The 27,290-nt window shown below is 39.3% G+C and overlaps 3 protein-coding genes across 6 annotated transcripts in view; 1 reads left to right on the forward strand and 2 right to left on the reverse strand.

Annotated features, from left to right (window-relative positions):
• LOC140658835 (melanin-concentrating hormone receptor 1-like) lies at positions 1–1,532 on the reverse strand. The gene is given in 4 exon segments (XM_072877748.1): positions 1–169; positions 171–521; positions 523–922; positions 1,448–1,532. Coding segments are annotated over 4 exon segments (1,005 nt in total).
• A 2,248-nt stretch (positions 1,533–3,780) lies between these two features.
• Positions 3,781–9,154, reverse strand: LDAF1 (lipid droplet assembly factor 1). 4 transcript variants are annotated; one of them, XM_072877756.1, is made up of 5 exons: positions 8,590–9,154; positions 7,525–7,664; positions 6,453–6,621; positions 5,892–6,030; positions 3,781–4,664 (listed from the first exon to the last, which is right to left on the reverse strand). In XM_072877756.1, exons 2-5 carry the CDS (start codon positions 7,594–7,596, stop codon positions 4,571–4,573), a joined length of 474 nt encoding a protein of 157 aa, XP_072733857.1. In that variant the 5' UTR covers positions 7,597–7,664; positions 8,590–9,154; the 3' UTR covers positions 3,781–4,570. The 4 variants fall into 4 exon arrangements, with proteins under 4 accessions (XP_072733857.1, XP_072733858.1, XP_072733859.1 ...); XM_072877757.1 differs by having other exon boundaries at positions 3,781–5,180; positions 8,999–9,131; XM_072877758.1 differs by having other exon boundaries at positions 3,781–5,180; positions 8,524–8,720.
• The window catches only part of DNAH3 (dynein axonemal heavy chain 3), a 67,729-nt gene continuing 49,504 nt past the window's right edge, over positions 9,066–27,290 (forward strand). The window contains exons 1-13 of the mRNA XM_072878387.1: positions 9,066–9,259; positions 10,228–10,261; positions 14,314–14,415; positions 16,927–17,152; positions 18,684–18,744; positions 19,843–20,032; positions 20,570–20,759; positions 22,536–22,731; positions 23,707–23,832; positions 24,544–24,739; positions 26,119–26,298; positions 26,694–26,830; positions 26,985–27,090. Coding sequence (XP_072734488.1) covers positions 9,066–9,259; positions 10,228–10,261; positions 14,314–14,415; positions 16,927–17,152; positions 18,684–18,744; positions 19,843–20,032; positions 20,570–20,759; positions 22,536–22,731; positions 23,707–23,832; positions 24,544–24,739; positions 26,119–26,298; positions 26,694–26,830; positions 26,985–27,090 — 1,938 coding nt within the window. The remainder of the gene's footprint in view (positions 9,260–10,227; positions 10,262–14,313; positions 14,416–16,926; positions 17,153–18,683; positions 18,745–19,842; positions 20,033–20,569; positions 20,760–22,535; positions 22,732–23,706; positions 23,833–24,543; positions 24,740–26,118; positions 26,299–26,693; positions 26,831–26,984; positions 27,091–27,290) is intronic.

The raw sequence follows: 27,290 nt of genomic DNA on the forward strand, positions 1-27,290 counted from the left end.
CTACTTGCCAGAGACAGACACCAAATGTAGCAGTGGCTGCCCTGACTCAATGGCATCCCCCTGAATGCTTTTGCTCCCATGTGGGGAAGCCTGCGCTGCAGCTGCTGGCCTTATAGGGACCCCAAGCCGCCTCTGGAAATTTTGGCCCAGCAAGATGTAGATGAAGGGCATAACCTAGGCTGATAGCCACATTGTAGGCATAGTAGAAAGTCAGGGTGGGGCAAGTCATGGTGAGCTGGGCCAGTTGCAGGATGTGGAAAGGTGCCCAGCAAATGAAGAAGGCCACGCAAATAGCAATTGCTGTACAGGTCAGTTTTTTTGTTCGTGCCCTGGTGCATCTTTGGCTCATCAGTGCTCCTGAGGACCCAGCCATCTTGAGCAGGATCCTCCTGTAGGCCACTGTGATGAGGGCAAAAGGCATGGCAAAGACCAGGAAGAATTGGTAGAGTGTGTACCAATAAATGTCTCTCTGGGGGTCTGGCAGACGAATCCCACAGCCTAGCAGATCTCGAGGCAAAGGGCACACAGATGACAAGGATTGCCACAGGGCGCTTCCTGAAGCGAGTAGAGGTGAAGGGGTAGACGGTGGCCAGGTAGCGGTTGATGGACATAGCGGTGAGGATGTAGGTGCTGGTGAACTGGCTGTTGGCATCCAGGGCAGTGATGATTGTGCACTTTGTCTCCCCAAAGTGCCAGGCTCCATTGCCCAGCAGCTGGTGGATGAGGAATGGCATGCCCAGGAGGAAGAGCAGGTCCACCATGGAGAGGCTGATGATGAAGATATCTGGGACACTACTGCTAGGGCCAGATTTCTTTAAGACTGTGCAGATAACCAGGCTGTTACAAATAATGCCCAACAGGCAGATAATGCCAAACAGGGTGGGCATGATGAAGCTGCCATAGCTCATCCTGCTGGGGTAACCTGCAGAGACACATGTAGGCAGGAAAGTCAGCTGTGCCAGGACCACTGGAGAGGACATGCCTTGTGAATATTCTGGCTTCTAACAGACAATGAATGCTCTGAATGCGAACAATAGCAGATTTCTTAAGTGTGTGTAAGATGAGGAAGGGCTTTTTGTGTGTGGTTGTGTCTAGCCACACACAGGCACTTTCTCAGCAGCTTTCACAAATGCGTACATTAAAAAGTGTCTAATCAAATGTGCATACACTCCTCCTCCCTTCATATGTATGAACACAGATATTTAACAATAGAATGCAAGAGCACCAGTGTGTATCATTCCATATATGTGTATGGAGACTTTTTCAAATGCATACATATATAAGGAATATGTGTTTCAATGGATACATTCATATCTCTGATCTATATGTTGCTCAACTGTATGGATACTAATATTCAGGCTTTCTTCCAAACCATTTCATGTGATTTTTTTTCTCCCCCCTGCCTACACCTATTATAGTTTATATACTAATGTATATTTTCACTTACCAAGCAGAGAAAAGTTTTGAACAGCCTTAGAGCTGTTGGGGATGCAGCTGTTCAAGCTCTCAGTGTGATTTGTTTTAAAATCCATCTTCAGAAAAAAATGGTCCCCATCAGCAGCTTGAAGATGTTAGTGTTTCATGTTGAAAGAATAAAGGTTGCCAAGTCCTTGGAGACCTGTGGGGCTGCTCAGAAAGCTACTGCTCTAAGCATCAGCAGAGGCTGTTAATGCAGGTTAAAATGCAGCTCCTCACTCCCTGTACCACCACCAGGCAACAGTGACAGCAGGATGTAATGAGGCAGCGCCTGTCACCAGGCTGGCAGCAGCGTGCTGGAAATATGCTTGCAGGGAGAGCAGAATTTCATTTTAGTGCTGAAGTGAATTGGGATCCACTGATGGACTAAGTAATGAACTTGTGTTTGGGAGAGGCAAATGGGGCCTGGAAGTAAATAAAATCCACTAAATGAAACCATGGGTAGCTAGCACTGAGAGCACATTTTGCTTTTAGGGTCTAATTGAGTATGAATATCTCAATACAATTCTGCAAAGAATCATCTTAACCTAAAGTCACGTTTGCAGCAAGATTTGCAAGTGTAGGCTGGGGTTAATCTCTTTAGATTCTGAAGCAAGATCATTCTAAAGTGGAAAGGCACAAGCTGTGTAAGTATGTGGAAATGTGGTATTTTCTGGCTATGCCTGACAAGTTGCAGTACAGGTGATAAACAGCATCATTACTTCCCTGCTACGCAGTGCTTTCTCCATTTCAATTCATTTTGAGGTCTCAAGCACGGTAATAAAGTTATATGTTTCATTTTAGGCAGACTGATAGAAGAGAATAGGACATAAATGGGATTTATTTTCAAGGTGTGTTTGAAATTACAGCAATTCAGTATATAAAACAGGCAAAACACTGGAAACATTAAATAAATGAGGTGGTGACTGTTATAATCAAGTCATGCTAATCTCTGTATTATTTCCCTCATAACCATTAGTCTGCTATTTGCAGCCAGTAAACTTCTAGATTGAAGGCATTACTGTCTAGAAAAAGTAAGATTTGGTAAGATTAGACTCAAACTGTACCCTGATGATGGGAGCCAGTAGTCTGGTGAAAGGCAGGAAGGATTCTGTAATGACTAGAATGCTATTTCAAGGCTTCCTTTTTGCTAGCCATAAGGATTTCTAGCACTTAGAAACAGTTATTTCAGTACTTCACAGCTCTTAAGAGCAGACACCAGTGCATTTGCACAAGGGATAATATATTCCATTTACCAGCTGGTGCAAAATGCCTCCTTCACCTCAATGCCCCCAGCATACTTCCTAGTTGGAGCTCTTCATTTGCAAATGCCAATATCTTTCATTTTTTGCAGTCCACAGAATGCACTGGGGAGTTTGCTTTTAGGCTGTATTACCTATAGCTGTGATGTGCATCACTGGGCAGCACCACATAATTGTTCAGAAGAGTGTTCTGTTTCTTCCTCACCTGCTGTAAACTGGCAGAGCTCTACTATAATTGATGGCAGCTGCAGCCTTGATCCTAAAGTGAGGATAACAGCAGTGTAAAAAACCATCTACATCTATTCCTGTTAAATCTTTGTTCCGTCTTTTAGATGGATTTCTCCAGGCTGTATGTCATGTAAACACTATCACAGCACTACCTTTTCTTACAAGGAAAGTAGAAAACATACTTTTCCTGTGTTGTGTTTTTTTTTTCTTCCTACCACTGGTATACTACTATCAACTGGAAGTTTTAAAAAAAAAAAATTCTGGTTGGGATAAAGCTTTGAAGCACCTGAAAAAAAATTTTATCTACTTAATAAATTATGAAATAAATCTCCTGTTATAGTGTCCATTCTGTAAAACCTTCACATTTGACTGGAATGTAGTAGCTACTCAAGCCCTTTATGAACGGGCATCAGGTCCTGCCTGTCTCCTGCAGACAGTAACACAGAGTAAGGCTAAGGATAGTTTCACTCTGCTGCTGAAGTGTGGGGCCAGCTTATTGCTATGGCTGAAAATGTTACCACCAATACTATGTGGAATGCATTATGGCTCAGATAAATTTTGACTCTGTGCTGGAGTCAAACAGCATGTTGGTTCACACAAAACTGGAGTATTACACTAATTTAGTCCTTAGGATTCTGCATTTCCTTCACAGGCATAAGAAGGGGAGTAATCTCATGTAATACAAGCTCTCGGCAGTTTGTGGCTCAGCAATACTGGCCAGCCAAAATACTTTAATGAGAAAAATTCAGCTCTAAATGTAGCCATCCTAGAAGTAGATGTGGAAAACTTGTTTTTACTGTAGCATAAACAGAATACCAAGGCAGCCAGGTTAAACAAACAGCACTTTATTAAACTAATATATTTAGATACTTTCTTGATGCTTACAAATACTATGGCATTTGCAAAAATGAAAGAAGTTTAAATAACATACAAGAAGTTACAACTGAGAAGCAAACCAGGCAATTTAAATACCTGAACAAATATGACAAAATGCAAGACGTAATTGCATACCATTGATGTGATGAGGCAACGAGAACAAGGAAAATGTCCTTTCAGAATAATGCAACATCTAAAGGTATATAAAAGCTTATACCATAACTTAACATATGAGAAAACCCAATTTTCTTCTTACAATAAATATAAAGCATTAGCATGGTGTGCTCATACTATTTTAACAAAGGCTGTTAAGGCTTAAAAATATTTTTTAACATTCAAAACATTTCCGGTGTTCTGAGCTTTGACACTTATGTATCAAAATGACCAACTGCTGCATACAAATTTCAAAAGATAGTACAGTAACGCCAGTAACAAATGGGAACTCAAATATCTACCTACCCTTTCTTTCACCTAATTGTCACTGACTTAACAGTAGCTGTTATTATTACATCCCTTTACCAAATTCTGTGGAACATCCCATCGTGTACATAGACTTAACATCACAATGCACTGCTACTTAATGGTTATTCTTAATATTAGTTTTACAGTGATAATGTAAGATGCATATTGATTTTTTCAGTTCCCATAAGGAGTGCACAAAGGTTGAATGCTCAACAAGTAAACAATTACATTGCAAAGGTCATAGTAGTACAGTTAAGTGTCTATGAAGGAAGTGGGGAGAAACCCACTTATTCGTTCTTTCCATTACTGGCAGAAAGATCCAAGACAGAAGGACTCTTCTGTGGCAAACTTCCATTAACTTCTTGCTTCTTTATCTGACCCCTGTATACAGGAGAAAAGAATGGTTTTACAGTCTGTTCTTCTGTAAGATTATTGTCTTTTAACTTTTTGCTCGAAAAAGATGAGCAATGTGAGATGTAAACATGTCTGAGACTCCTGGAACATCCATGGCCGGTCTACCAGAGCTTCTCTCAAAATACAGAGGATCATAAAAACAGCAGATGTTACCTGTTTTAACATCAAAGTTGTCAGTCAACATGACTGCTCTGTAGGTTGGGTTGTGTATTTGGATATGCTATGAAAAAAAAGAAGTCTTTTCTGGAATTGGTGGGCAATGTTATGGACCTGGCAGCATGCCCTAGAGGAGTGGTATGGAGCCCTGGAAAACATGTAAGCACACTGGGCTGTGCACCATGGTCTTGTCATCCTGACGATATCACGGGCTCCATAGGCAGTTCTGTGTGTCCTTGAGAGCTGTGCAAGAAGTGCAGCTGTGATGAAGGAGCAAACTGAGGAAGTCTAGGAGGGAGCAGCTGCAACTTTTCTTCTTGCTCTTCCCTGTGCTTAAGAAGTGATTATCATTATTCATTCTCTGGTAGATATTTAAGCAGGCAATAGGTGGCACTCCAGCACAACCTGCTAGTGCCTCTTACTCCTAGCCAAATGCTTGGTAAAAGCATGGCTAAGGCAATGCTGACTGAAATAGGCCTCCAAGCCTAAAGTACTGGGAGACGTGACTGGCAAGCAGCACATGTGCAGCATCCAGCAAAACCTGTAATTTCTATTTTGGCCGCATTGTCCCTTTTAAGTACCCTTCTGCCTATCCCAAATCTACAAATAATTTTGGTCCATCACTCTACAAATGCAGGTAGGCAGAGATAGCTGGGCCATCACGCAGAAAGAACTGCAAAAGGTTCATCCTCGAGGCAACATCCAATTTGGAAGTGTGTTTTAATGACATTTAAAGCAACAAATATTCTAAGTGAGACAAAATTGTATTTTATTGCTTGATGTTGTGTTAGCACATGGACATTTACAGATTTTCCTAAATAGGAAAGAGGGCATGTATTAATTCTCATTAAAATATATATTGATGACTAGGCATTTACATGCTGCACATTAAGCCGCCAGGGTAGCCAAAGTTGCTCTAGCATTCAAGAAACATTTGTTAAACTAACAGTGGCTCAGTTAGAATAAATGAAGTAATCAATGCAATAGTACAGCTGCAGAGTTTGAAATCCCAGCATGGATCAAGACATCAATACTCACCTTGAAGCATACCAGTAGTTGACCAGAGTTGAAAGAACAACATAACAAACACTCAGTACTCCAGAAACTCCCAGTGAAAGTGCACCCAGGCCACACAGCACACAAAGGAGGGCTATGCCACCTATGGCTATTACAACACCTAATAAAAGAAAATCAGTTTGTTATTTAAACAAGTATATATACAAGTAAATTTCTAATTTACTGCTTAATGGTTGTGGTAGAGCTGACATTCTACCACAACCCCAAATTCAAACCATTTGGGAAAATAGTCTGCAATCAACTAGCTAGCTGCTATAAAAGCTACACATGGTCAAGATAACTGGTTTAGCCGTATCCTGGTGGCTGAGATTAGAAAGGGAAATAGGATTTCCCCTGTATAGACTACAGTTAATCAGATTACTATTCTTGTATTAAGAGTTTCACTACTGCTGAGACCTGAGGACTACATACAGAAATCCTCAACTGCTTGAACTGGAAGCTCCAGAAGGAAGAAGAAAAAAAGGAAAAGACAATATGCCTTAACAGGGAGTAAGTAACTACATGCATGCACGCATACAGTACCTTCCATAACTATCACACCGATACAGGCCATTACGGCTGTTGTAACAACAAAAATCAGGAAAAATGCAACAGGAATAGCAGACACTGCAGTAAACATCAGGAGTGACAAGGCAACAAAAGGATGGTCATCTAAATATTGGCCAACACGAGAATTCATAAATGCAACAACCTGTGGATGAAATAAAAACATTTCAGATTTTGTTTTTATCTCTTGTCATAGATAACTTTTAAAAGTCAAGTCTGCAGCTTGAACAGAGGGCAGCTGTTGCCTCTCTATTTCAAAAGCATGAGGACTTATTGCAAATTTAGGTAACTACAGCAAATATAATTCTACCAACAACAGACATGTTTCTCTTGGACTTCCCAGTTCCATTCTTGCACAAATTAAAACAAAACAACCCCCTGAAAACAAGTAAAAAAGGCAAATCACAGTTTCGCTGCGGAGTCTGTAAAAAGACCCCACATTTCAGTGGGGTCTCAACAGCTATGATTTTGATCTAGAGAACTGTATTTGTTAAAAAAATACTGTAACATTTAAAAATGATGATGATTTTTCTTTTTTCCATGCCTTAGTAATACTGCAACCTCCTCATTTATTGAGCATAAGTACAGTGCAGGCATGTCTTCATCACAAGGTTGTTAGGAATTTAACTATAATGTTACTGGTAGAAAAAAAAAAAATCCTTTTTACAGAGGCAGTCCCACCTATACACTGGAATTTTACTGTAGTAGAGACATTTCCCTTCCCTTAAGGAAATATGTATTGTAGTTTTAGCTCTTTTTATAGCAGCACAACCATTTCCCTAAAATACCCCTCTACTCCCTTTAATAGTTATACTAGTAAAACACAGAAATGCAGAACAGGCTTCCCTTTTTCTTGATAGCTGAAGGTGTGGGAGGACAGCCCTTCCCATAGGCTCCTCAGTGTTCATTTAAAAAAGGGAGTGCCAATTTTCCCAAAAAAAAAAAAGGTTTTGAAATTGCATTTAAATAAATTGGGGTGTGATATTCTGAGAGTTATGGAAGGAGTATCTTTATAAATATATTATATAAAATTATAATCCAGACCCACATTTGAGTTGCTGTGGATGGACTGCACCATGGAGTGCCATTGCTTCTGCAGCTCTTGCATTTCTTTAGACATGTTGCAATCCTCAGCCACGATTGTGAATCTTCTGAACAACCAGTTCTCACTCAGCCATCCAATTTTCCCTAAAATTAAGGTACAATTAGTAACAGGCTCATGCAGATGTTTTGTGAAAATGAAATATTTCTTTCGCAAAAACAGAGAATGTAGATTTCAGATGTTAATGTGATCCATGGTCTAAACCATTACTTTTACAAAAGTACATCTAACGTAGGGTGCTCATCCCTGAAAACTTTTCTGAAACTCCCAAAGCCAAGTATCAAGATACAAGGTGACTCTCACCTCCTTCCTTTATAACATTAACCCCGTGTTTAACTATGAGGGTGTTGAATTACCAGTAAAAAGGTCAATTCTAACTATACGCATGGACAATTTATCGCTACTAGTGCTGGAAACTTGCAGCACATTAATGAGACTTGTTTTTGTGAGTAGCCCTATGTTCAGAGTTGAAACCATACCCTGTACAGCCTCAAAGCTCTGCATATAAAGGCACAATGCTTTCAAACGCTCTGAACATATTTGTGGCAGTTTAAAGGCAACAACAGCTCAAAAATCTCCCCCCACGAAGATGTAATCTGTTGTCGCTAGGGTGATCCTTACCAGCAGAAGATTAAAAGACGCAGTTTCCAGCTTCCAAATCTAGTCACCGTGTCAATATTACTATTTTATACTCAGCCTACACACACGGTCCCTCCCCTTGTTTACACAGTATTTTCATACAGCGGCGTTTGATTTCTTGTTCCTGGCAGCACTGGCGAGGAAACTGGCCGGGGGGTGCTGCTGCCGGAGGAAGCCACCCCACCGAGAACGCTCGCCCTGAGCCAGGCAGCGCCCCGAGCCCCACGCGTTACCTCTACCACCACACCACCACCCGCGGCCTCCACCGAACACTTAAAATCGAGGTCAGGAGCCCCTGAATCGCACCCCGCCATAACTGCTGCTGCCATACGGCCAGCGCCGAGGCGCGCTGCTGCTACCGGCGGCCGTTACCCTTGAAGCGGATCCCCAGGCAGCGGTAGCTCAAAGGCAAGCGACTGGGCCTCCTCCGACCTGCAGCGCCGGGGCACAGCGCGGGTCTCCGCTGGGCTCCCCACCAAGCCGCGGCGCAGAGACAGCGTGGGGTGGGCGGAGGCCGCGCAGGGCTGAGGGGGCCGCGCTGCCCCGCCGCGGGGCTCAGCGCTGGCGGCTGGGAGGCCCCGCCGCAGCGGGCTGGGGGGCACTGCCCGCCCGAGCCGAGTGAGGTAAGGGGGGCACGGCTGCCGTGCTGCTGGCGCCGGCCCCGCCGCTGCGAGCGAGCGGCGGCCAGGGCTGACAGGCCACCCCGCAGTCCCCGGCCGGGCGGAGCGGGACGGCGCCGCTCCCCGCCCGCCCTCCGGCGAGCCGGGGCCGTCCCTCTCACCTGCGGCTGCTGCCCGCCGGGCCGCAGCCCCTCTCGCGGCTCGCCCACTAGCCCTCCCGCCCTCCGGATGCAACGCCCGGCTCGGCCCGGGCTGGGCCTGCCGGGGCTGAGGGAAGCGCCACCGCCGTCTCGCCGCTGTCTCCTCCCCGCGGGGGCCGGCGGCGCGGCGGGCAGGGCCGGGCGCCTGGGGGGGCTGAAGAGGAGCGAGGGCGGGGGCAGGGCCAGCCGTGGCGTGGCACAGGCACGGCAGTGGGGTATTCAGTGGGGAAGGGGTTAGACGGGTTTCCACAGCCCACCGGGGTGTTAGAGGCTCTTATTTATTTCCCTTTTGTGCCCTTTAGTGTCCCCCCTCCTGTCCTGCCCTTCATCCCCCAGGCCCTGCCTCAGCCCCTCGGGTCTGGGCACCCTCAGGGAGCGTCCCAGCGTTTTGTGTGGCTTTAGGACACGCAGCCTTGAGCTTTTTCGAATTAAGGATAGAAAATTAGGATATGTGCGATAGCCGTGCGGTTCCTCCCTGCGGGAAGCGTAGGCGTGCAGAGGCACGCTCAGCCCCGGGAGCCTGGGGGTACCGCAGGCCGGGGCGGGAGGAGCGGCTGGGGGTACTCGGTACCCCAGTGCTGTGGCACTTCCCGCGTCGCTTCTGAGCTGCGTGTCACGACTCCGTGTGCCGGGAATCGCTCGGATACGTGTCTATAATCCCACCAGCCCCAGCTAAAGGGGTTGCAGCCATTGGAGTGGGGGGCTACGAAGGCAGCTTGCAGTGAATTGCGAGTGTTCAGGCAGTCATGCCATGCGGTGTAGTGGAATGGCAGCTGTGAAACACTTTAGCTGGCATAACCACCTTCCCCTTGTCTCTGGTTACTTGTTCCCACGCATTTCTACCCCATCCTGCTGCCTCCACGGGTGTTTGGGTGGCCACGTGGCAAACCTGTTTATGGAGGTGCTTCATGTGAGGAATAATTACTTTAAAAATTCAGCTGGGTTTTCAGCAAGATCAGTGCATCCTATGGTGTCCCAGCACTTGTGCTGGGATTATGAAGAGCAAGAGCAAGCGGCAGGGAGTTGGCAGGTGGATGGGGCTGTTCATCTCAGAAATGATGCTTGGTGAAGTGCTTTGCACTACTGTTTGGCCTGGCCACTTTCCAGAGCCATCGTGATGGTGTTACATGCAAGCATGAATCTTCAGTGAATTCCCAGGCTTTTGTTGAAAAGCATTGTTGAAAACATAGAGTTTTTCAAGATGTAAATTGCAGTCAGAAATTAGTAAAGTATTCATGTTTCTCATGACTCCTTCAATCACTCTTTTTTGGTTGGTGCCACCCATGAGAGTATTGCAAAACTGAACATTAAAGGTTTCACGATTATATTTTAAAGACAACAAAATACATAGTATGTTTAATTTGGAGTGTGCTGGTCTTACAATGCAAATAGAGGTTTTATAAAGTATGGGGGTTTTAACCTGTCAGACTGGCGGAGCTCTGTGTCTTTGAGGTGCTGATTTCAATGAGCTGTGCAGATATAATGATCCATGTACACAGAGGATGTAAAAGAGAGATTTGCATATTAATGCAAATTAGGACCACAGGCTCTAAAAGCCCAACACAAGATACCTGCAAGAAGAGGATGGTGAGGACAAGTTTATTTTCCTTGAACTGCTAGTGTTTATATCTGATATTATTAAAGTGCATAGTGTATTGGTATTCCTAGTAGACTAGTGTATATAAAATTAAATCTGTTGATTTTCTATCTTTTTTCTTTTTTTAAAAGTAAGCATAGGGAAAAACTAACTGGTAGAATTATAGTGTGACATAATCCAGTTATAATGGCACTATAAAGTTTAATGCCTCTGCCAAATTTATAAGTATATTGGAGATTTAAAATTTTTGGCTGTTTTCAAAATATGCTGTAGCTGCGGTTTTGGAGATAGTCTTGTGCATCTTAGTAAATTATTTTCCTGCTATGCATAATTATTTCTTCTGCTAAAAATTCACATATAATCTCTTTCTATGTAAAATGTTTTTGCTTTTAATGTTTCCCAAGCAGTACAAGTAATTTATTTAACTTTAAAGGTCATGCATATACAAGCATCTGAGTTGGTGTGCGCAAAGGAATAATAGTTACCATAACTGTTGCTTAACTGAGCTTGTCTTGGTGCCAGCGTCAGCTCGAATTAGCAGGAAAATACTCATGTTGCAAACCAGCACTGAAATATTTGGAGAGTTACCGCGCACGCTAGCCAAGCAATTGCCAGCTCCAGCATTAGCAGCCCCGGTTCTTTACCCACACTTTTGGCTTGTGTTTAAAGAGCAGCTTAGTTTATGGTAGGAACTTTCACGTGTGGCCAGGCAGGAACAATGTTTCATTTATATTTGGTATTAGGTCAAGATAGAAGGAAAACAGTGCTGTTAAAGCAGGGATACCAGCCATTCTCACAGTTTAGAGGAAATAGGATGAGAAATAGCATCCAAAGATGTTGGGAAAGTTAAAATGGAATGCTTGCTGTGTTGTCAGAACATGTACAAGGCCCCTCTTGAGGGTCGGTATAAGGAGATTGTGCTAGATTTCATGTCAGATGGTAATAATTCCTGTTTGTGAAGAAATTTGATGGAGGACTCTTTCAGGACATAGTGGCAACTGTGAGTGGGAGGCAGATGCATACAAGCAGACTTAGAGGAATTGGGAATACAAGTATCCCAACTGCTGTCTTTGGATCTTCAGGGAGTTTGATTCTGAATGGTGGAAAAGTGGTGGAGATGTTTGGGTTCAATATTTTGAATCTTCCCCCTCCCTAGTTCTTCCTAAGAAAATTTGGGTTTATACAGCCTTTATTGTTCTGGAAGCTCCCTTGCTGTGTGCAGTGTTTTCATACAAATGTCAGACTATCTCAGATGCCTTAGGACTACGTTTTTAGTAGCTTTCGGAAGTAAAATAAACCTGTACAGTTGCTCATTGGTTCTAGAACTGAACCTCCCTGACCATAGCTTGGTGCAACACTGTGCTGAAAGGCACTGGGTTTTTTTCTGCTTGGGGAAGAGAGGGAGGAGGGAATTCCTGTCTCCAAGCACCAGCTATGCTGTAACTGGGGCAACGAAGCTGAGGACTGAAAGGCAGAGTGTCAGAGACATTCACCAAGCTGGAACAGGCAGAGGGACTGGTAACAAGGGCGTCCGCAGGTAGTATCTGCTCTTACCCTGTTCACTCACGCACTCAGTGTAAGGCATGCTGGACATCTCTCTCTTTCTGTTTTTCCATTCCTCTTGTTGTGTGCTTATTTCTTATGGCAATTAATGTGTGGTTCCATCTGCTGTAAACCACAATTAAGGGCCTAGAGTCCCTGGGACATTAGAAGAGAACAGGTAGTGGGAAGGAAGCTGGTTTTGGAGAAAGTTGAAAGAGTAGGGTGGAAAAAATCTTGCTTGAAAGACGCCTGGAGAGAGTTAGAAAGATTGAGGTGAAAAGTGAGCTTGAAGAGGAACAGAGAAAAAGAGAATGGAGAAAAGGTTTGGAGGGGAAGAAAGCTTAGAGTTCTAAACAAGGAAGAAGGGAGCTGGGGGAGAGATTTTTCTTCTTCCTGGCAGTTGGGATAGAAAGCTGATTGTTTTGACACCTTGTGTAGTACCTGAAATGGGGGTCTCATTCTTTTCCAGTGCATGTAACGACAAGGATGCTTATACTGAGCGGGAGGACCAAAAACTTCTAAGCAAACAAAAAACAAAGCAAAATGAAGCCAACACAGAGGGTAAGTTCTTTCTGCAGTGACTGTGAAAGATCAATAACTTTTTCAAAACTTCAGATGAAATTGGCTGGTGGCCGGTGGTTTGACATAGGAAGAACTCTTATTTGAAGACACTCGTTCTTGTTGAATATTCTTTGGACCTAAGCCTTTATAATATACTTCTTATAAAGAATTCCTTTGCTCAAGTATTTAACTTTTTGAAAGGTTAGGTGGCATATAAATCAAGAGTTGCTTTAGAGTGAACAATGGCTTTCTTAATAACTCTTGTACCGTTAAGAATGAACAAATTTCCTAATAAACTGCATGATTTATTCATTTTTAAAGTGCCCTAAGGCCCAATCCTGTAGTCATTAATCAAGAACAATTCATGCTGTCTTTCGTGAAATATGCCTGGCAGTGATAATGTCTCGATTTCTGTGTGTCTGTGTGCAGGCACGCTGGGGAATACCAAGGAGGAAAATCAGATCAGTCCTTTCTCAAATTATATTTCTAAATGGGCTCTACTTTGATATTGAGGAGGGCACAATTTTGTCTGCTGGAAAACTAGGTTCAGGCAGCCTAGTTTTCCAGTCATATATCAGAAAGCAATAACCACTTGCCAAAAATTTATTTAAAATTATGTAAAAAATGATTATACATTATTGAAATATAATTGTATTGGATAATAACTTCCTCTTTCATGGTGATTTAATTCACCGGCATTCAGATACCACATACTTCCACCTTCTTTTTCTGATAGTGCCACTATATATTTGGGAATTTGTTCCTCATGAATCTCCTAAACAAATTTGATTTAGGAAATTGAGAGCAGACTAGGGGTGAGTTTTTGGCCTATACTAAGGAAAGTTGCCATTCAAAAACATCTTAAAACACTGTGAGGCTAAATAATTCTGAGAAAATATCCTTAGAGAACTCTGTATGGAGTCCTGGAAGGCCACCTCAAAGTATTGTCACCTTGAGGAGGTGGAACATAGTCCTAAGACATATTAGGTATTCTGACATTGGTATTAAAACACTTTGCAGAATCCTTGTGAGCAATCTGTTCTTCCAGTGACATCCTGGCAATATAGCTTCTTCTGGAACTGGATCATCATAGACATGAAAAAATCTAGTGTATTTTTTTCTCCCCAGTGATGCCCTGCATTTCTGTTCTGCAGTTCACACAACTTGGACTGTTTCACTGTCAATTGGGCAGTCTGGTAGACTTTAATATTTTAATATCTAGTGTTTATACCATTAGAAACTCTGCACAACATGTCGAGTTTTTAGTATAACTAAAAATATTTAAAACAATCTGAATTGTTTTCAGTGATAGAAAAATGTTGTGGTTTTTTTTTTTTTAAATTCTGATATTTATTGTGATTAGAAGCTTTAGCAAATGACTACAAAGAACAGTGCAATCTGAAAACCTGTTTTGTTGAGGAACCCACTCCACAGAACGTCCGTTTCCTTAAAATTAGAAAAGTTGCAATATATCATTTTCAATGAAAACTGAAAGTCTCTGTTCTTTCTGAATAAATCTTTTTCAAAACAGTGTATTTCATAAATGTCTTGGAAGTTGTTTTTCATTTCTCTCTAGTCACAAAACGGTTCTGTGTGTAACATGAGTCACGCAAAACGGTTACCGGAGTTACCGCCCCTACCTGCTTCTGCTTCAGCTGCACCTTCAGAATTGTATCAGGTTTGTGCTCTCTCCCCTTGTGTCAGGGTATACATTAAATTACATGTGCTAGCATGATTTTAGGCATCATATATTACCAGGCCTTAGGCAGATGAAGTAAAGATAGGAAAAACTATTTAAATTACTAAGTTAAAGTACTAAGCAGATTGTCAGGTACTTCATTAGAGCTGCTCTTATTTAGAAAAGTGTTGTTACAACTTCTGTTATGATTTGGATATTAAACCTTGGCAGTTTAAATCTGTTCTTTAAATTTATAGTTAATTATTTGCTGTTAAATTTTGGATTAAATATTTTGAGTTTAAGTTTCTGGGGAAGGAAGCAAATAGTAAAAATATTTTTCTTCCAAACAAATTGTGATTTTCTTCCTTCCCCCCCAATACTTATGGCAGAGCACAACAAAAAAAGTTATGCTGCTGTTCCAGAACCAGCTGAGAGCTTGACAGGTGCAGCATTGATCAGAATGGATAGCTTGTACAGCTGCACAGCTACAATCTATGCTGTGTGACACAAATAAAAATTACGTATGACAGCACTTAGGGGGTGGAAGAAGAGAGGGCTGGCTTTCCCCACTATAAGTGCCTCACAGTTGCTCATTTGGCTCATTTGTGTCAGCACTTCAGTTCATCTAAGATGTTTTTCTTCAGAAAGATACTGTTTTTGAAGAAATTGAAGTAGTATCTGATCAAAAATGGGTTATTTTAGACTTTTTTTGAAAATAGGAAATTTAAAGTGAAACACATACTCTAAAATAATAGTAAAAAACTGAAAATTATTCAATGAAGGTTTACATAAAAATCTTTTATTTTCATCCAAAAATGAGTTGGACTTCTGGGGATGTGTTAAGGGTTTATATAAGACACAGGAGCTGATTTAGCCAGTCCTGAAATTTTTGTGTTGCATAAGCAGTAGATTTTTGCCAGGTGACTTTCTTCTTCAGAAATAGCTGTTCCTCTCTGACCAACTTTTTGCCCAAGGGGTTCCCATGGGTATCACCATTAGCAAGGCACCTGCTCTGCACCCAGAAAGTTGTTCTACCTAGTGGGGAAGAAAGAATATAGTTTACAAAGCGGACCTAATTAAGAGAGGAGATGAGAATTCAGAGTTTATGCTGACTTCAGCAGTTCCTAAAAGATACAGAGTGACTTTCTGGGGAAAATCTCCAAATCTCTAAATTATTTTTAATTCTTGTATCAGTTTGTCCCCCAAAACTGTAATTCAGGGACCTACCCCCCTGTCTAGTATGTACAGTGGAAGAAACTGAACTCAAAAGATTCTATGAACTTTCAGAAGCTAATTTAAGTAGTATGATTGCAGCAGTAGTGTGAATGCCTTTTTCTTTGCTGGCAAGATTAGCCCTGTCAGTCAGAAGAAAAATGCAAGGCAGATGTAATAATCTTGCTTTAGCCTATATTTCAGATTGACAGACTGTATTGTTGTTCTCACTAAAGCTCATGATAGACTAAAAAAAAAAATTCATAGCTGCATTTATAGGTTAAATGAAAAGAAGCTGTTTTATGCTTTAGTATGCTGTCCTCTCAGGGGTCATAAAGTGCTGAGAAGACAAGCTTAACTGCAGCTCCTGAGGGAAAGGCAAGTGAAATGAGGGAACCAAAGATGGGATGTCATGAATGTATTTAGAAGCTTTTTTCAAGAATGATCTAAAACTGATGATGGTAATGCTGCATTGTAAAGGGGAAGAAATGGGTAATAGGGATATGGTTGTGTTACTCTAATGAAGTAAAAAATCATAAAACAAGATGTAATACAGAAACAAGCTAAATACTAATTTCGACTAACAGCTTTAAGAACCATGGTATGAAGTACACTCATCATTCTGTCTTATGTACGTTTTCTCTCTGAGGGTATCTTGATAAGAAACATACTTCTCGATCCCACGTCCCTTATGCCTGTGAGCTATCTCATTAAAGTTTAGACATCGGGACTGAAGACAAGTCAATCAATAGATACCAAGTCACCTGAGAAAACATGGAATGAACAGGCAGAAGAAATCTATTACAAATCCTGTATTGATGTGGGAGAGAAAGATGAGAACTGAGTTTGTTAACTTCTATTATTGTTCAACTATTACAGGGATTGAGTGTTAAAAGTAGACAGGTCATTAACAAAGACTTGAGGAATAAGAATTTTCTAAATTTAAGCAAATGTAAGGAGAAGAAGAAAAGAAGCAAGATGGAGATGGGGGGGTAGAGAGTACTAGATAATGCACTAATGTCTTCTTTTATTTATAAAAAAGACCTTGATTATGCAAAAGAATGCACGAGTACTCCTACTGAAGCATTGTGTAAAATTATTCTTATACATGTGTGGAACATCAGGATCTATAAGAAATTAGAATAAATTAGATAAAAAATAGATTGGTGGTCAAATGACTCTAAGTCAGATTTATGTATTTGCTCTTTATACTAATTGATCTTTAACCCTGTTCTAGCTCTAAGACGACTCTTTAAATTATTGTGCTGTGTAAAACTATTGCTTTTTTTCCAATTTCAGCTTGTCCTTAACAGCAGCTGTTATCCTCCTTTGATGCAACAAGTGTCATGGACTTTGGCAGCTCCATTCAAAGAGCAGAGTTACTACCGAAGCCCAAGTGACTCCATAGCTAATAACTATACTCTTACTGCACGGGATTTAAAATTGAAAAATGTGCACAAATTAAAGTCCTCTTCAATGACAGGAACATCACTGGGCTCAGCAGAGCAGAGAACAGCCTCACCACGTATCCACATTTGAATGTGTTTATAATTTTAGCCTTGATTGTTCTTTTTTATCTCTAATTGCTTATCTGTTAAAGCATCATCCCTGGAAAAATCACTTCTCCCTAATAAACGCTTACAAGCTTATCACCTCAGGATCAGTGTAGACAAATTTCCAAAAGCATGCATAATTTTAATAAAGGTAAGGCCAGTTTCTGATTAATTAGTTAGGTTCATCCCTCCAAATAATGACATGCAATTATTTGGAGGGAATTGTTGCAAAGCAGAAAATGAACAAAATACAAGTTAGCTCTTATTATTGCTAGAAGTAAAAGTTAGTACCAACAGGAAAACAGAAACAAATTCAATGTGCACCCCTGTTATGCTCATATTCATGAGTCTTGTATAGCAAAACAAGACACGGGACAGGTATTAAAATGTTTAGTTAAGGATCAAATCCAAGAAATGTTGCTTAATACACAGTTTACGTCTAAACCATGTAATTGATGTATTTGTTAGTAAACTGTGCATACATATGTAAATCCTACAATATGAGATATTGTATGCTGTTGATTCCACATGACATTGGGATATAAAGCAAATAAGGTTAAGAGTTGTAATACTCTTGCTATTTAAGCTTACCAATACGTATATATCAAACATTTTACAAAAACAAGTTGTTTAGGCTTTAAGTATCTTACCAGTTGCAGGTGTCAAATTAACTCCATTACTTAGTCTGAAAATTCCAAAGTTATTAATGAGCCTTAGTTCCTAATTATCTAGTTAAATGTCCTCTGTATCAAGGGTAAGACATTCATAAACCATAGTTTTCTACATACTGTCAGCCTGTCTGTGAATATACTCATCCTGCATTGTTGCTTTGCTTCCCCGAAGTGTTAGAAATTGTTTCATTTCCCTGGGATACATGAGACATAATAGTTTCAATATCTGCTTAGTCCCCTTGTATGCTATTTGGGGGGGTTGCTTTTGTTCATTGGATCTCTTTTAACAGTTTCTTTATTGTACACCTGAGTCTTCCACTCTGTGTACTTCTGCAGTACATGGGTAGGATGTGGGAAGCAGGTCATGGTACTTTTCTTCGTGAAAAGGCACGATGTATTAATTTTGTTAAAAGACCTGTTTTTTTGTACTCTGAAAAGCACATGGTAATAGTTTGTACTTCTCAGATTTTTCACATGCAATGTATTTGGTGGAACTATACGTCTTATAGAAGTGCTTTTATATTCAAAATAGAAAGTCCCAGTGCAGAAAATATGGTTTGTGCAGGGAGGTAAGTAAGCACTGAAGTCTTAAACATGAGCTGAATGGTTTCCTGAAGCTATTTTATAGTTCCGGAATCAGCAAGATTATTTAACACATGACTTTAATGTCTTGCTAAATGCCAAGTCAAAACTGAAGGCTTCTTTATGACATTGTAGTCTTCCGTTATTTCATTATCTGATTAATTGACTTAGCTCTGTTTTTCACCAATCTGAAATAATATCTTATTTGAAAAGTATTCCTGTATGTGATTTTCTTAACTGGTGCTTAAAGCTTCAAAAGAATTTGATCCTTCTAGGAAAAAGCTCAAACGAAGTCAATGGAATTCTGACAGGTAATGTAGTGTAATGTTATAAAGATACAGATTATTACAATCAGTCCAGATATCTGAGTTGTGATTTAATATTCCTTTTTACTTGGATGCTATGTTAAGCATCCAAGCATGAAATGTTAAGTCTCTACAAAAAAATGTATGTGTATCAAGACTGAAATTCCGTGGTGTGCTAAGCAAGCACCTTTAACTGCCTCTTTGTGGCAGGACAAATTTCAGCCTTAGGCATGCTAAACGAAAGGTCTTCTTTTCATGATTACTGACTTGAGAACCCAGAGTTTAGTTAAGAGATGCAGATTGTAGAAATGAAGTGTCTTAGTTTTGTTTAAATGCTGTGAGTGTTTAAATGCTCCCTAAGGCTCCTAGAGTTGTGTCAAATTGGGTGCTCTGCTGTAGTGAATATTTCTTTTTATCAAGATGTGTTTTCATCTGTAAAACAAGGAAATAGTCCTCTCTGGAAGTGCTATGACAGTAACTTTCTTATTTCTTGTTAAGAATAACATGGTGATGAGTACCATAAAAAAGACAAAAGGGATATTTAAATTCTCTTCAGCTAAGGACTTGATAATGTGAAGTAAACCAAGTATGGAGTGACAGCTTGTTGGCTGAGGATTGCTCATCCTGAGCAATGTGGACAAAGGCCCTGTAGAAAACAGCATATAATCATGAAAATGAAGTCTGTATGCAAATGAGCCAATTTGAACTTTTGGCTCAGATTGTTAAGATTTTGGCATGATAATCACCTGAAAATAGGTGGAGATCTTGGGCAACCTAAATAATAGTGCTGGTAGGTTTGGCTCTGATACAGTTGCTTATAAGATACTGCCTGAGTGGTACTGTGCAGTTTACATGTGTGGTACAAACATGTAAGGTACAAAAATTACTGTAAGGTTTACATGATTGTGTTCTTTCTGTTAAAGTAGTATGCTATGTTATACAATTTTACTGAGGTTTTTTTAATGAGTAATTGAAATACTTCATAGGTCATACTTGTCCTCAGTGCAGTGTAAGTGGTTTATGTAATGCTTATCATTTGTCCATATTAATTTAAGAATCCGTTACTGCTTCTTTATTCACTAAACTTGTATTCTTTTTTTTCAGAAGTACACCAACTTTGTTGAACAGTCTGGATCCCATTTCACTGCGTGCACCTGCTCCTATGCTGGAATTACGTGTCACACATTATACAGACAACCAACCGTTGACCCCAGAAGAACAGTTTGTTATCATCCACTTACATCAGAAGGAGATAAGTAAGCGAGAAAAGCCACCTTCGAGAGATGATATAGAGGTATTTACATAATTTCTTTTTAAGATAAAAGTAGCAGCAGTAATCATCTGCAATATATGTCTGTAAACTGTTTACTTAAAAGTAGTTGAGAAAAGAAGGCAGTACATGAGGTTTAGAAGATGTAAATATTCAATATAGCAAACTGCTGTTAAATATTGTCAACTCCTTTCCCGCTTGTTTCTCTTTCTAGCTACTCAGTCTGATTTTTGTTCTAATGGGTTTGCATGTAGAAGTATCTTCCCAAATTCTTAACCTCTCACATTGTTGGCTAGTACTTTAGAGATCAGTAATTTAATATGCTGCACTCAGTTCTATTGGTATATATGCTTACATCAAAACAGATGAAAGTATTGTAAAAATGTCAGGCATTGGCAATGCTTTAAAAAGAACCTAGATAGCCAAAATCCATTGTATTCAAACACCTTTCAGTTGTGGAAAAGGTTCAAGCGATGGAAAAACTAAAACTATTTTGTAGTAATTCATTATCTGTCAGAAAATTTTTACAATAAGCATAATATTTTAACATTATTTTTTTAGCGATACTGTTACTACATATATAATGGAGTGCAGGAAGACATGCTGGCACCTCAGGATAAGAAAGTGATGAATGTAATTTTAAAGCATATTCCAACTCGCATTCTTACTAACCCCGATCTGGAGAATTTACTTACAAGTTTAAAAGAAGAGATTAAGGCAGACTATCGTATCAGCCTCATGAAAGCCATTGGTAAGACTCAAAATCTCTTAGCAATTCAGAGTATGTAAACATTTATTGCACTTTGAAAGCAAGACTGCATTCTATTCTTAGCACCCATGGAGAATTCCTTTGGGGTCAGTAGAACTGCAATAGATCTGAGAGAATATAATCTGTGATCATGCTACATAACATTCCAGCTTCAACAAATATCTATCTCTTAAACCCTACATCCCATCATTTAAATATAGTCATTTCCAAGTTCAGTAGCTCTGGGTGCATAGAATTGTTTTGTCCATACTTCTACAATTTCCCATTCCTAATTCAAATCCAAATCACATTCAAAACACATAATTCTGCATCATCTCATCAGATGTATAAAGAGGGGATTGTTCAAATGATGGTGGACAAGGAGTAATCATCTTAATTTGTAGCAAAAGAAGTTAGATAAGAAATTACAAAGACATTGTGACTATAAAGATCATGAAGCACTGCAGCCAATTATTCACTGATGAATGTGCTTTGATTCATTGATGAATGATGCTTTGAAGTGCATGATAGACAAGTATCTGTCAACAGCAATCTAAGTATATTTGATCCTGATGTGGGGAGAGGGTAAACTAGGCTGTTTTAACAGATACTTCCCAGACTAACTTTTTTGTTATTCTGCAGTAAGTCAGTGATACCCATTAACAGCCAAATTCATCTGTCTCGTAACTCCAGTGAAGTCAGATGTCAGATCCCAGTCACACTGGGATCATGTCACAAGTTCGAAGAATTTCATTTAAGTAGAACTGCAATAGATATCTGAGAGATACAACCCCGTCTATTATGGGATTAAGGAAAATTAGATGCTACATTAATGTGCATGATTACGTTGCTCATGTTCAACAAATAGAAGATCATCATATATAAATAAATACAAAAGAATGTCATAATCCTTGAAATTCAGTAATGCCCGTCTGAAAGTGAATATGAAAGAGATAGTTCTGTAGAACATGAGATTTTTTAATTTGCTTTCCAGTAATCTTACAGTTTTCTTGGGTTTTCTACATGTGAAATAATTCCTTTCAATTTTCTTGAATATGTTGACCAGTAAGTAGGTATGGCCTCTCATTCATGACAGCGTAAAAAGGAGAGATTGAACAGTTTTCACTCTGCCTTCTATAGTCTCTGATATCTTTCTAAGTACCCTTTAATGTGCCTATTATTGTCACAATTTTAGTGTTTGCAGTCCCTTTTTGTGGTAATGCTAATGCCAACAAGGGGTAGTGAGTCTGCTTCCCAGCTTTTGTTAATCTCATATGTAATGGGCCATTGGTTGGAACTGGTAGCACATGAGTTTTGGCATTTAGCAGATCATGGATTAGCCCTTTGAATGTCATATCCTTCCTAGGTGCAACAGATGATTCATAACATCCCTGTATTTCAGAAACATTTAAGAAGCCTTCTAAAAATCATCCTTGAAAGGGAGATATTTCCACCCCTGGTTTATGGACGAGGAATTGAAGCACAAAATGAATGTGCTTCAACTGGAAAGACAGGACGAAAAACCCTTTCTTCTGCTTCCCATTTCTAGAACTAAGACCAATTCTTGTTTTCTTTTTCTGAAATAATTTTATAGTAAAATTGGTAATTTGATTATTGTGCTGTATATATTCCTAAAAACATGCAAGTAACTATATGACAGTGTAGAAGTTTTAAATGTGCAGAATAGGACGACTTCCTGAACTATGGAGATACTGTGTTTTCATATGTAGGTTTTGACCATACATGCAATGTCACCATAATATATATGATTTGTTGTAGTTGATTACATCTTGATGGATCCAGCTGAGAGAGAGAGACTGTTTATTGGAAGTACTCCACGCCCTTTTCCCCAGAGAGTTGTCCGTGCACCAGTCCCATGGCACAGCTCTTATGAAGAAGTGAAAAGCTGGAATGAAAGGAATCTATTCATAGTGAATCCGTTGATGCCCACTTTGCAACAGATCTGGCTTTCTGAGTAAGATTTCTTGTTCATAGGGTCTTAATTAAATTGAGAATGTTTTTATTTTATGGCTTGGTTAGAGAGTGCATCTGCTGACTTCTCTACATGTGCTACAGAGATCCTGGGGGAGCCAGTAGAGAGAAAGTGGCAAAATCTGTTCTGTTTCCTAAAGAATTTTTTTCTGAGCCTATAAGAGTCTCAACATAAAATGATTGCTTCCTGCAGACTCTGAATGCAAGCACGAACATGTTTTACATGTCCACAGTGAAGAATGGATAACTTCATGATATGAAAAGATCATCCCCTTTGTTAAAAGGTGTTATACCTAAATTAAGGTTCAATGCTAAAGTAAATGGTGATTTGGAATTCTCATCTTGATTCCTAAAAATAACAAAATTAACTCTTAAAATTTAGTCTCTTTCAAATATCTGTAGTTGGAAGTTGTTCTGGGGACTTTTGAAAATTGAGATATGTTTTCTTATGAAGTTAAATATGGTGGTTAGTAATCCTGAGAACTGTTTTTGCATTTAAGTAACATTTGCAGGAATTTAAGCTCTTGTATGTTACAGACTGTGATATATGCCATGCTGATGAAATTTTTTTTTTCCCCGCAGGGCAGTCAGGATAGGTACTTATTACTATTAATACAGAATAGAAGCAGTAGGTGTCATTCTGTATGTTCTTTAATGCTTGGATACACTAATGAATCTAGCAAAAGGACAAGAACTTATTCTGACCATTTTATTTAAAACTGTGTTAATTTTTTGCTATAACAAGTACAAAATGAAATTTGTGAAGCCTTTTATGTTTGCTGACAGCAAAAAAAAATTAGATGTGCACTTGTTGGACAGCTTAGCAATGAAGTGATATGCATCAATGAAATTATATTAATAGTGTTTATAAATACATGAGACCTTCCTGACTATATTTCTTTTTTTTTTTTTAAAACAGAATTCCATAAAATATCTACTATTTGTTTTATTTCCATAGGTATAGTCATCTAAGGTTTGTTCGCACTGAAGAAATGCTTTGTAGAGACCTGCCACTGTTGCCTACTGAATTTGAGGAGGTCATTCGAAGACACTGTGTGGAAGCTCACAATATTCTTCAGAACAAGTCAGTGCCAAATGTAGTAACAGTAGATAAGTAGAGTATCTTAGGGTCTGATTTACATAAAGCTCCCTTTTAAAAACAGACCTTAGGCTGAGATGACACTAGTCCCAACCACAAGGCTGCCAAAACAAAAGGGAAAATAGCAGAAAGGGATAAACATCTGGATGCTGAAAGAGCTATTGAGACTGCAAGAAACTCTTGCATGCAGAAGAGCAAATGGGAGTAAACTGACTATGACTAAATATAGACTGGAAATTAGAAGGTTTCTAACCATGAGAGGAGTGGAGTCTATAAAAACAGTGACAGAAAACCTAACTTTAGTACTTATGGATATCGATCAATTTAAGAAAGCGATTATATGAGGTAACAGCCCATGATATTAGGTGATTGCATTCTGCCACCTGAGATTTCTTCCAAACTCAAGTTTCCCATTTAATGCTAATAATTTAATATTGTCACTAGTATTTTGTCTATTAATATTAATTTAGACTAATAGTAGGGGCCCATTATAGAAAGAATCCTTAGCTTAAAAACTCAGGTTTCCTCTAAGTCCTGGTAGGTACAGTTTTGTTTGACATCTAGTTAACAATTCTCTGCTAGCCCTTTGAATTTTGCTTATTCTTTGGGTAATTTCTGAGCTTAGATTTCATTGCAAAGAGCAAAGTAAGACTAATAAGCTTTTAAAAACTTTGTTTCCATATTATTTCATTGTAGGTGGATCCCAACTTGTGCATCCATTTTTGTTGATCAAAAAAAGAAATGGCTTCATTTTGCTCCTGAAAATGACTGTGATTCCTCTCAGAGAGTTGAAAGCTATTTTCGTTCGGTGGCAGCTCTAATGTCGTTACAATTACGTGAGATGGTTGTTAACTCCTTAGAAGATCTTCTTGCATTTTTTATGATCCACAAGGTATATGCTGTGAAGTATATCTATAGTTTTCAGTGTTACATAGAAATAATAATTCATATAGCCATAAAATGCAGTGTTACATAGAGATGATAATTCATATAGCCATAAAATGTAATGCTCTTTGAAGGCTAAAATATCCCAGATAGCTCTTGCCTCCATAAAAAATGTCTGAATCCTTCACACAGTTGTGCATACTCAGTAGTTTGGGTTTTTTTTGCGTGGTCGAGAACTGCTCACTTGAATAATAATTTTGCACGCCTACGGTTACAACTAGCAGTTTATAGGAGTTTTCAACTCTGTCTTGAGTGAGTGTGCTTTTTTTTTTTTTTAAGTTTTATTTTTCTTGGCCTTAACCAGGCAAAACGCTTAAACGTGTTTTTCTGAAAGCAGGTGAATAATCTCCTTTGAAGTAAAAAAATGTGCATAGTCATGCGTGTAATCCTTTGCAGATGTAATTTATGTATGCAGTGTCCCTGTCTATACCAAATGAGTGTCCTGCATTACTTCAAGTAATGCACCTAATTATAATAAACATTACACCATGAGAGTTTTTACCACTGTTTTGGCTATGATAAAGTTGCCTCTGAGTGGAAATTAGTTCTTTAAATATCAGATCACCCAGGATCTACCATGATAAGACAAAATGAAACATATTTAAACAGAATAACTGTGGCAGATTAAATACTGCATTGCAGCCAGAGGATCACACTTAATACAATATGCTGTTAAACTTAGGCTAAGCCTTGCATCTGGGTGATGATGGTGTTGCTGATGGTTGGGGGTTTTTTTAGGTTTGTTTTGTCTTATGGGTTGGTTTGGGTTGGTTTGTTTTGTTTTTTTTTGTGGGGAGGGGGGGTGGTTTTTTTGTTGTTTTTTTGTTGTTATTGTGGTTGGTGTTTGTTTTGTTTTTTGTTTGTTTTTTTTTTAAATCATTACAGTATCTACATTAAGAGTCTAGTCATGAATTAGGACTCCATTACTGTAAAGGCAATTTGGGGATAGGGCAGTTCTTGCTAACCATACAAGGCAATTAAAAAACTGGGATCTTGTATTTGATTCTAGATTTTATTTCTGATAGGCATTATGGATTTTTTTTTAGAGCTTTTGTTCTGTACGGTAATTAGTAGTTTACTTCTGTTACTTAAGGGAAAATCAAGGCAATTAGGCTTAATCCAGTTTCCTAATTGCAACTTTTATAGATTCATTTAGGAGTTGGCACCTTAAAATCTAGTGCATTGGGGCATCAGTGTTTTGAAGAAAAATCAGGGAAGAAGATCCCATTGGTACTGTGTAGTTAAGAGACGTGGGGGAGTTTGAATCTTTTACTATAGTTATAGCTGATTTCTTTGGCATGTACAATTTTCATTCTTTTTCCTAAGGATGGAAGTGATTTTACAGAACCATATCAAGAAATGCAGTTCTTTGTACCTCAGATACTAACAGTCAAACTCCATGTGGAAGAACCCAAGATTGTCTTTGAGCCACCTTTGAAAGAATGTTGGGATTTAATCAGTCATTGCTTCAGGGAGATCCTGCACAGTGCTGAGGAACTTCCAAAGGTACTGTGTAAGTTATAGCTGCATACAGAATAGAATATGAATAAAAACTGTCAGTGATATACAAAGTTATGAATGAGGCAGAAAACTGACAAATAGAAGATAAAGATGAGGGTTGTGTATCATGAACTGTGTGAACTTTTGTGATTATAGAAGATAGCATAGGAATTGTTCTTTTTCAGATTAAAGTTATATTAAAGCCCTGGTTTGATTTTCCTGTCGTTTTTGCAAGCAAACTATGTGTGTAACCAAGTGTTAATTATGAATCAGAGCCTTTTCACATTGCAGTGTTTTTACCAAATAATACATTTTTTTGAAATGGTGGGTGAATGGGTAATAGAATACCTTATTTCCTCTATTGTATGTGTTATTACAGTATTTGCAATGGTTCCCTTTAGGTAGAAAGATTTCTGTTTCCAGAATTAAAAAGAGATGATCTCACTCTCAGTACAGTCAAACCGGATGAATCATTGTTTTCAGAGTATGTGAACAAACTTGAAAAGATCTTTGAGAGCAACATACTTGGTCCACAGAAGTAAGTTTTGGCTGTTAACTCTGTTGCCCATCCAAACCCTCAGATTCAAAACACTATCCATTTGACTCAAACAGTTTGAGTGGATTTGTTTCTTATTATAGAGAATCTTCACATTGGAATCTTATGTTTGTTTTTGTCATCTTCTGTGTTTAAGGTATTTAAACATGTACAGGAAATACAGCAATCTTTTGAACAACAATGCACAGCAAGATGTCACAGATTTCTTGAAAGAAGGTCATTCTTTAGAAGCTTTAACGGAGGTAATATGTAACTGACAACTGGTACATAGTCATACAGCAACTAACACATCACACTTCACTTCCTAATGTATTGCCTAAAGAACTCCCATTCAAGTCACTTGTTTTACCCTTGGGAATACTAGGAAAGCCATCTCAATTTATGTCGCCCCTTACTGTAGGGCTGCTGTGCAAATGTGGAAGTAGGTTTCTTTGTGGCCTTC

Source organism: Ciconia boyciana, chromosome 13, assembly GCF_034638445.1.
Source record: "Ciconia boyciana chromosome 13, ASM3463844v1, whole genome shotgun sequence".
Taxonomy (NCBI): Eukaryota; Metazoa; Chordata; class Aves; order Ciconiiformes; family Ciconiidae; genus Ciconia; species Ciconia boyciana.

Bases quoted from the DNA above. Each gene is read 5' to 3' on its own strand.
- LDAF1 (XM_072877757.1), bottom strand. From the start codon at position 7,596: ATGTCTAAAGAAATGCAAGAGCTGCAGAAGCAATGGCACTCCATGGTG. The intron at 6,622-7,524 runs GTGGGTCTGGAT...TTTCATCCACAG, and splicing joins CCATCCACAGCAACTCAAAT to GTTGTTGCATTTATGAATTC. The intron at 5,181-5,891 runs GTGAGTATTGAT...TCTTAAGCACAG, and splicing joins AACTACTGGTATGCTTCAAG to GGAAGAGCAAGAAGAAAAGT.